Here is a 10,000-nt window from a genome sequence, read left to right on the forward strand (position 1 = left end):
ATATATACATACACATATTTAGTCATACACTTGCTTCTTATTATATAGGGGATATTTTTCCTAAAGAATGAAACAGCGGTTAATTCCCTTCCTGTACCCTACCTACAATAGTTCCTATGTAGAATATTAAGAAAAGCACATCCAAACAGCCCTCGGCTTAGAACTCGTCTGTGTAATAATCAGAATGGTCGCCATTTTGTCTCCGATGGAAATGATACAAAAGTTTGCATCTTTGATTATGATGATAATTGTAGATGATCCCTAGGTAATCAGATGAGACATTTATGCATATTGAGAATTTTCCATTGTGTTTCTCATAGTTTCAAATAAAATCTTTTGCATTAAATAAAGACATAAACCTTTAACGAAATATCTGGCTCACTTTTATGCGAAAAATTTAGCGGGCAGTAATTAAATTAATTCGCGGATTAGATGTGTTTGTGATGCTGTAAATAGTATTCGTTTTTTAACCTGATATTTCTGACAGTAATGATCCCTTAAATTGTCGATCTTCATATAAAATATACAAAGAAATTGAATTTCTTGGGTTTCTGTAAACAACCACGAGTTAACTATATAACTGCTGGAGATTTTATTAGCGTTCGAAGCCCGATAAAGGTTAAACTTCATCTGGATGTGGTCGAGACAGGGGAAAGGTTAATACCTGTATTTTCATCTGTTTGTAGCTCGGGGACATGTTGAATTTTATTTTGGATGTATTCATAGCAGGGGAAATTTCAATTGCCATTCCTATGCATGAATATTATTAGAGAACTATGTCATATATATTCTTTTTCATTCTGATCACAAGTTAGTAATGTTTATGTTGGTTGACTTTTTATTTTCAGTCGATCACATTTGTTCCTCACAAGCAATGAGATGGAGTGAATAATTCACAATGTACAGAGATGATTGATTGATTGATTGATTTTGAGTTTTCTGGCATCCTGACATCGAAGGTCATTGACGCCGATATCGTTTGCTATAAATAAAGAATAGAACGAAGTTCACTTTAGAACCATAAAAGCTAAGATGTCCTTATATAAGTTAAATACCTTAAGGACAAAGGATTCCACATTCCGGAATTTTTAAAGAACGTGGGAAAATTTTATTTTCCAGGAAGGAAGGTTAAACTAGATTCCTTGTTATTAAAAACCTTCTAATTAATAGATTATACTTCTATACGAATGGTTGTATAGTAGGTATGATGAACATTGCGTCGCTAATAAGCAACAGTTCAGCATTTAAGAATCTTAAAGGTAGATACAAGTATTTTGAATTTGCAAATCTCAGACATCATTCTGTCATGATTGCAACTTCTCTTCTGGCAAGCCTTGGAGGTTTCCCTCTCTTAGGATTTTGTTGTGGGTTTCAATCTTGCCTAGGCTGCAGTAGGTTGGTCAAGGCACCAGCCACCCTTTTGAGATACTACCGCCAGAGAGTTATTGGGTCCTTTGACTGACCAGGCAATACTACATTGGATCCCTCTTTCTGATTACGGCTCATTTCATCTTTGCCTACACATATACAGAATAGTCTGGCCTATTCACACATTCTCCTCTTTCCTCGTACACTTGACAACACTGAAATTACCAAACAATTCTTCTTCTCTAACGAGGTTAACTACGGCACTGTAATTGTTCAGTAGCCGCTTTCCTCTTTGTAAGTGTAGAAGAGACTCTTTAGCTATGATAAGCAGCTCTTCTAGGAGGACATTCCAAAATCAAACCATTGTTCACTAGTCTTAGGTAGTGCCATAGTCTTTGTACCATGGTCTTCCACTGTCTTGGGTTAGAGATCTCTTGCTTGAGGGTATACTCGGGCAAACTATTCTTTCTTGTTTCTCTTCCTCTTTTTTTTTTTTTAATTTTTATCCTCCCCAAGTTGTTGTAGTTTATGTATAAAAGATTTATTTTGGTGTTATTATTAATCTTAAACTTCTTGCAGTTTTTCCTTATTTCCTTTCTTCACTAGGCTATTTTCCCTGTTAGAGTCCTTGGGCTTATAGCATTTTGATTTTCCAACTAGGGCTGTAGCTTAGCAAGTAATATTAAAAAAATAAAGTAACCGTCCCCATCGTCCTCTGCCTTGTAAGAATACGTTATTATTATTATTATTATTATTATTATTGTTATTATTATTATTATTATTATTATTATTATTGTTGTTGTTGTTGTTGTTGTTGTTATTATTATCATTGTTGTTATTGTTGTTGTTGTAATTATTATAATTATTATTATTATTATTATTATTATTATTATTATTATTATTATTATTATTATCATTATTATTATTATTATTATCCAAGCTACTGCTCTATTTGAAAAAGCAATTGTTTTCCAAGCTACTACCATATTTGGAAAAGCAGGATGCTATAAGCCCAGGGACCTCAACAGGGAAAAAAAGACCAGCGTTGAAAGGAAATGAGGAACTAAACAATCATCATGAGAAGTAATGAATAATCAATATAAAGTATCTTAAGATCAGTAACATCGTTAAAATAACCTGTCATATATAAGTTATAAATTGAGACTTAGGTCAGCCTGTTAAACATAAAAAAAAAAATTATTCTCTGCAAGTTTGAACTTCTGAGACATTTGAAGAACCTGCGAGGAAAATGAAACTCTACAGCAATCAAAATGTTGGCCAACTCTTTATTAATTTAGATACAAAACGATTTTTATATACAATAAGATGTTAGTTACAAACAATATACAACATGGCAGTATTTATTTTTTGTTGTTGCGATGGAGGTGTTTATACCCGCAGTAGCACCATGGAATAATCCCGGATTCGAAGGCATTCACTTACAATACTTATATTCCCTCATTTGCAATACTCATATTCCCTCAATTACAAGATTTATTCTGCCATACATCATTTTCTTATTCCCTTTCTCTCTTCCTTTCATTCAGTCTTTCTCTTCTCTCTATTTCGTTGTAATAGCACCATTGGTCAGCATTTGTCACCCTTGACAGGGTATTGTTGGTCTTAAAATGTATAGTTTATTGTATTTCATTGTATTTTATTGTATTTTAGATATCTGCAAATTTAGGCATTTCATGCACGATTACTGACAGTAAATGGTTTGCGTTGTTATACAATCAATATTATTCAATTTGACAGTTTCACATACACACAAGTACACATCAGACTGGTGTAATGGACAAGTGTGCAAGAGTCAAATATGAATGTGCAATATGAACATCAAAAATTAAAATCTAAATTATTCAGACTAAGTTTCATTTTCTGGCTATTGATTATTCTACGTTAATGCTTTCTACTCTATCTAGCATACACAACTCAGTTATTCCTTCAGCAGAAACAAACTAAGAGAGATTATGGCAGTGACTGAGGATGAAACATTCTATTGATGTTTCAGCTTTTGGAAGGGGAATGTGCTTGAAGCTTTTGGTGGGTAGGGGGTTGATATATTCCTCATGATATGTTCTCTTGGTTTGCCTAACTCATTTTTGTTATATTGAGACTTTGGACACTCACTTGTAAACACTCACGCATACTTTTGCCAATCAAGCGAATTTAAAAAGGAATTTGAAAAACGCACCAATTCTTCCCTAATGTAAGTTTGAGAGACGTTCCATTTACAAGTAATGACAATAACTATTTAATCTTATTTCGCAATATCAAGATAGGGGAAAGACGAAGCTCTCATATTAGGCTAAGACGGGAGTAAGAAGGACGGAATTTTTTCCTACACTGATGTGACAGCAAAAAGCATTTCGAAGGTTTTTTTTTTTTTTCGAGTTATGTTGACCTCAGCAAATTTGAAAAAAAAAGAACGCATTCCCTTTGAAGGATGTCAAGACATCCTTAGGAGGGTTGGACTAGGATCTTCATGGGCCTTTGACGTTGCCGGCAGCAGATTGCTGATGGGAATAGGCCAGGGCTGGGTTACAGTATTCGCAATGTCCTGGGGCTCCTTGTGATCCAGGGGCGCCTCGACCTCCCGGACCTCCTGGCATTCCCGGAGGGCCTCTCTCTCCTATCCTGCCTGGAAGACCAACTCCTTGGGGACCTGGTGGACCTGTAAAATTTACAAGAGGAGGCTAGTGATCAAAGCTCATTTGGCCACATGGTGTGTCCTTGCCATCTCAAAAAGATGTTTCCCCACAACATAAGAGGAATATTATGAGGCATATCTTAAAAACGGTTATTTTATTACAATGATAAACAAGAAAGTAGACTGAGGTGGTATGGTCTTGTCATGAGAAGAGATGAACAGTATATTGGGAGGAGAGTAATGGAAATGGAGGTACAAGGAACGAGAAGGAGAGGTAGACCAAAGCGAAGGTGGATGGACTGTATCAAGGATGACCTTCGATCAATGGGATTGACCGGTGATGAAGAGTGGGACAGAGGTAGATGGAGAAAGCTGGCGAGAAACATCGACCCCCACATAAAAGTGGGAAAAGATTCAGACAAAGAAGAAGAAGAAGAAGATAAACAAATCTTTATTTATGATCACTTACCAGGATCACCTGGAGGTCCCATCTTTCCTTCCCTGCCTTCACCCATCTGGCCGCGATCTCCCTTGTAACCCCGAGGACCTCTCTCTCCGGCAGGTCCCTGAGGACCTGCTGCTCCTGGGAAGCCTGAGTAACCACGTTCACCTCGTTCTCCGGGAACGCCGGGGTTACCTGAAGGTTGTCAAGTGTCAATTAGGTCCCTTAACGAACGAGAGAACATTGTAGATACCACTCTACGTATATTTTCCAAGTGTTCTAGTGGAAGATTAATTATCTTTGTATACGGTAATAGTTTATTATAACTTATTTTACTTTATAGCATCATCAAATTTGAAGAGTAAATTTAGTCAAATAGCATTGGCTGTCTAACAACAATTTAGTATCAGTCAATTTTAAAATGGATTTACCTAAATAACAGGAAACATTTTTTTATGAAATTTATTCTACAGTAGTGACAGAAACACAATTGAAGGAGAAACATTTTACTTTGAATCTAAGTAAGGAATTTTATTATCTTGATTAACAAGATTTTGAAAGCATAATTTGAAAGCCTTGGTGACTATATATTAAGCATCATTACAAAATAAGGAAGCATAGTTATCTTTGTTTTCTAAAGAAATGCTAACAACTAACAGCCTAATAGTTCATCAGACTACACAACAACATGCTAAGTTGACGTATTAGACCAAGAATACATGTCACATTCAAAGGAGCGATAATTTAATATTCATGCAAAAGTGACAAAGATTTAGCTTTTAGAATTGGTGTACCTGGATTTCCTGGTTTTCCAGGGACCCCTGGCCGTCCCACACGACCCCTTCCAGGCGGGCCAGGGGGACCTCTCAAGCCACGACTCAGTTCTTCCATGCGGTCTGCGGGAACAAAGCATCAGCCACCTGTGCTGTCATCTTGACAGGGTAGGCTGGGGTGGGGGGGAAGGGGAGGAGAGCAAGGAGGAAAAATAGCCGCAGAAGGAAGGTAATGATCAGATGGAAACAAAATAAACAGGGTCATCCTGCCTAGTTCCAGTTGTTGATCATATAACACCTTGAGGTTTATAGCCACGATTTTTGGTGTTTGTGGAAAATGTAGGGAAATAGCAGCGGGCAGTTCAGTCAAGGAAGGACAGGGATCATTAACTGGAAGGATAAACAGTGTTTGTCTGCATAGCGTAAGTTCCAAGGATGGTAACACATTGATGTTTACTCCAACATTCTTGGAGGATGTAAAAAGAAAAGTTTTAAAGCTCACGTTGCTGTCAGATCGAAGGAGCTGTTTATAGGCTTGCTTTATTACACTAAGGAAATGGAAAATGCAGAAAGGGGAACATTTCCTGAGTTCGTCCAATTACATACGCAGTCACACGGTCTCAGACCAGTGATCAGATGTGATCAAAAGTCTGGAAAGATGCATTAAGGTCACAGGGACCCGAACGAAATTTTGCGGGCAGGGAAAGGGGGAGAAAAATGGTATCAGTAAAATTCGAACCTGGAGCGCCCGAATCTCCTGGTTCACCAGGTGGTCCACGTCGTCCAACTCCTGGCCTTCCAGGTGGACCTCTCAAGGTCTTAGCAATTTCTGCCAAGTTCTCTGAAGAAAATCGTTATTTTACGATCTTACTTATTGTTTAAACATTTTGGTATAAGCTCTAAATTTGATTACAGTATTTGTAAAATCTCTCTCTCTCTCTCTCTCTCTCTCTCTCTCTCTCTCTCTCTCTCTCTCTCTCTCTCTCTCTCTCTCTCTCTCTAAAATTTAGATGCTAAGACTCAATAGAAAGAACTTCATGAAGAAACTCCAACTTCCGTACGGCTTCTATAGAATATCCAAGTAATATTAAAACTTTGTAAGGAATTCTAAAAGTAAACATGGTATTTTGATTATCACAAATACATAACATGTGTAGTAATGTGTGCCTATGTATGTATGTATGTGTGTATGTATGTATATATGTATGTAAGTATGTATGCATGTATATGCGATATAGCCTGGAAAGGAAAAGTTAAGACGGAAATATATAAATTTGTTTTGGTTGAGAGCTGCAAATTTAATTTTGGTTTGGATAATAAATTTGGAACTTTGGTTTGATTTGTAACTGGACATTCGAGTTTGTTTTGTTAAATTTGACCTTGAAAAGGTCGTAAATTTTATTTATTAGATAATTGTAAGTTTGATTCGTTCTATAAAGTATTAAATTTAGTTTGTTTTGGTTGACAAGTTTATATATTTGATCATTTTGCACCATAACTTCTGTCTTTGGATATATTCTGTTGATAACGAAGTTAAAATGGAATTGCTCGTACAGAGAATATGCAATAGAGTTAAAATAATCATAGATATACGTATTAACCCTAGAAAAGACTTTAGTTCTAAACATCTGTCAATATAAAGTACACTTTAATACTATATAAGGATTTTGATCGACTATGCTATTTTTATATTCACAATTTATATTCAGATAATTTCGGAGGTTAATTTTTCAATAATAATAAAATTGTTAATTTATCTATTTAAGGAGAGTGATATTTACCTATTATTTGAATTGAGTTAAAGACAAATGAAAACAAGAATGAAGTTTATAAATTCTAATGATATATTTTGATTTATAACAAGATTATAAATATATCTATTCAATGAGAGTAATATTTTCCTATTATATGATATAAGTTACTACCAAATGAAAATAAGAATGAAGTTTATAAATTCTACTGATATATTTAAATTTATATAAAAAAAAAAAAGTTGTAAGAGAAGATGACCTTTTGATACATACCTCTAAGTACCGAAGCGCAGATTCCTCGAAGTTCAGACTCTGTGTATTCGCGTCCCTAAAATTAGATCAAGTAAATCCAGGTTGAATAAACCACGGTGAATATACTCCGAGGCTTACCAGCGTATGGGGTCCTTCCTCAGATTTTGATTTTTTTTAAATATATATTAAATACTCTTTATATTACTACAGATATTCTGAAACTGAATAATGCAAGGTGTAAATTTCAAGATAGGTAATCTCACAACGAAGTGTCCTTCCTCAAATTTGTAAGTTTTTTTTTTTAATATATTAAATACTCTTCATATTATTAAAGATATTTTGAAACTGATTACCGCAAGATATAGATTTAAAGATAGGTAACCTGACTACGAAGTGTCCTCACTTAAATTTATAAGTTTTTTTTTATTAATATATTAAATACTCTTCGTATTATTAAAGATATTCTAACACTGAATACCGCATGATATATCTTCAAGATAGGTAACCTCACTACGAAGTGTCACCCCAAAAGATAAAATAACCTACAGGCTCAGGCGTCTGTCTCTAATGTTTATCATACGTAGTACAATACAAAAACTATAAACACTGCGTGCTACTTGCATACAAACAGAAACATGCATATGCTTACGGGGCGTCCAGGAATACCGGCTGTACCAGGAGCTCCTCTTTGACCTGGTGGTCCAGGAAGACCACTTGGACCGCTAGGACCAGGCAGACCTGGGTTACCATTTTTACCCTGAGGTCCACGATCACCATCAGCTCCGCGTTCACCAGGCTAGATAAGTAAATGTGGAAGAGAATAGTGTTTTTATCCCTGCATAAATAATCATTCATTTATATTAGCATTTTGGGAAAAAAATCTCCAAATTCTTTCGTGAAGTAGGATGAAATTTGGAGTATCTTATTGGAAAAAGATATATTGGGACAGTTTTGCTTTTGCTAATTGTGGGAGGATATATTGGGACAGTTTTCCTTTTGTTAATTATGAGATATATTGAGACAGTATTGCTTCTGATGAGTGTGAGGAGCTATATTGGGACAGTTTTGCTTCTGTTGATTGTGAGAAGATATATTGGGACCGGTTTGCTTCTGTTAATTGTGAGAAGATATATTGGGACAGTTTTGCTTCTGTTAATTGTGAGAAGATATATTGGGACAGTTTTGCCTCTGATAATTGTGAGAAGATATATTGGGACAGTTTTGCTTCTGTTAATTGTGAGAAGATATATTGGGACAGGTTTGCTTCTGTTAATTGTGAGAAGATAATGTATATTGGGACCGGTTTGCTTCTGTTAATTGTGAGAAGATATAATGGGACCGTTTTGCTTCTGATAATTGTGAGAAGATATACTGGGACAGTTTTGCTTCTGTTAATTGTGAGAAGATATATTGGGACAGTTTTGCTTCTGATAATTGTGAGAAGATATATTGGGACAGTTTTGCTTCTGATAATTGTGAGAAGATATAATGGGACGGTTTTGCTTCTGTTAATTGTGAGAAGATATATTGGGACAGTTTTGCTTCTGTTAATTGTGAGAAGATATATTGGGACAGTTTTTCTTCTGTTAATTGTGAGGAGATATATTGGGACAGTTTTGCTTCTGTTAATTGTGAGAAGATATATTGGGACAGTTTTGCTTCTGATAATTGTAAGAAGATATATTGGGACAGTTTTGCTTCTGTTAATTGTGAGAAGATATATTGGGACAGTTTTGCTTCTGATAATTGTGAGAAGATATAATGGGACAGTTTTGTTTCTGTTAATTGTTGGATTTATGTCCATGAATATGTTATTTTGTCTCCATTTATTGGTAGCATTAATGCTACCCTCATTTTTGACACTAGGGTATTCTATCAGCTTTAAAATCCATCTCATCTACTTACTAATCCAGGAGCTCCCATAGGTCCCATAGAACCAGGCATTCCATACACTCGCTCTCCAGCTACTTCCATTGCCATCGGAGCAGGGTTTCCAGGAGGACCTGGTGGGCCAGGTAGACCAGGAGTTCCGGGTTTACCAGCGAATCCAGGGATACCTGGGGGACCGGATGAACCAAGAGGACCTGGTGGACCCTGTACAAAGATATTGTCTGATTTAGGAAGTACATTCTTATGCTTAGCAATGAGAGTAAGGAGCCAATATTTTTATGAATATTGAATATATTGAATATATATATTGAAGTGGATATTAAAATGTTTTTATAGTTGCATATGTTGCTTAGAATTCAGATTATCTAAATTATTCAAAACAGATAAAAAGGAAAATAACTTACCTGTGGCCCTGGAAGACCGCGTGGACCAATAACTCCTTGTATTCCTTGAGCTCCCTTAACCCCATCTTTTCCAGGTCGGCCAGGAGGTCCCTGAGGACCTGCAGGACCTTTTGGACCTCCTTCGCCCATTGGACCGGGTTCTCCCCGGGCTCCACGTTTTCCTGGTGTTCCCTGAAATTACAATTTTTTTTATTATCAATTACATTTATTTTTTTTTATATTTACGAAGGTATTCAAAAAATGATTTAAAATGTCATATGGGTTCATTTACCTTCAGACCTGGTAAACCAGCATGGCCCTTTGGTCCAATAATTCCCATCTGACCAGGTTTCCCCTCTGGTCCCTGCAGTCCGGGAGGTCCAGGTGGTCCTGGTGGACCTTCTTCTCCTCTGTCGCCTTGCATACCTTGTGGTCCTTGAGGACCTGGTTGACCAGGGGGCGATGGCTCACCTGGGAAACCGGGTTCT

At 36.3% G+C, this 10,000-nt stretch overlaps 1 protein-coding gene across 6 annotated transcripts in view; it reads right to left on the bottom strand.

Moving 5' to 3' along the window:
* Positions 1–2,634: 2,634 nt before the first annotated feature.
* The window catches only part of LOC137651233 (collagen alpha-1(IX) chain-like), a 142,834-nt gene continuing 135,468 nt past the window's right edge, over positions 2,635–10,000 (bottom strand). For 5 of the 6 annotated variants that reach the window (XM_068384457.1, XM_068384456.1, XM_068384454.1 and 2 more), the window contains 8 exons: positions 9,805–10,000; positions 9,534–9,704; positions 9,145–9,333; positions 7,889–8,035; positions 7,261–7,315; positions 5,976–6,077; positions 4,491–4,658; positions 2,635–4,045 (listed from right to left, as the gene is read on the bottom strand). The exon at positions 9,805–10,000 is cut by the window's right edge and continues 65 nt beyond it. In XM_068384457.1, coding sequence (XP_068240558.1) covers positions 3,855–4,045; positions 4,491–4,658; positions 5,976–6,077; positions 7,261–7,315; positions 7,889–8,035; positions 9,145–9,333; positions 9,534–9,704; positions 9,805–10,000 — 1,219 coding nt within the window. In that variant the 3' untranslated portion in view covers positions 2,635–3,854. Of the gene's footprint in view, positions 4,046–4,490; positions 4,659–5,257; positions 5,360–5,975; positions 6,078–7,260; positions 7,316–7,888; positions 8,036–9,144; positions 9,334–9,533; positions 9,705–9,804 lie in introns of all 6 variants that reach the window. The other variant, XM_068384453.1, reaches the window with a different exon arrangement.

Source organism: Palaemon carinicauda, chromosome 12 (genome assembly GCF_036898095.1).
Source record: "Palaemon carinicauda isolate YSFRI2023 chromosome 12, ASM3689809v2, whole genome shotgun sequence".
In the NCBI taxonomy this organism is placed as follows: domain Eukaryota; kingdom Metazoa; phylum Arthropoda; class Malacostraca; order Decapoda; family Palaemonidae; genus Palaemon; species Palaemon carinicauda.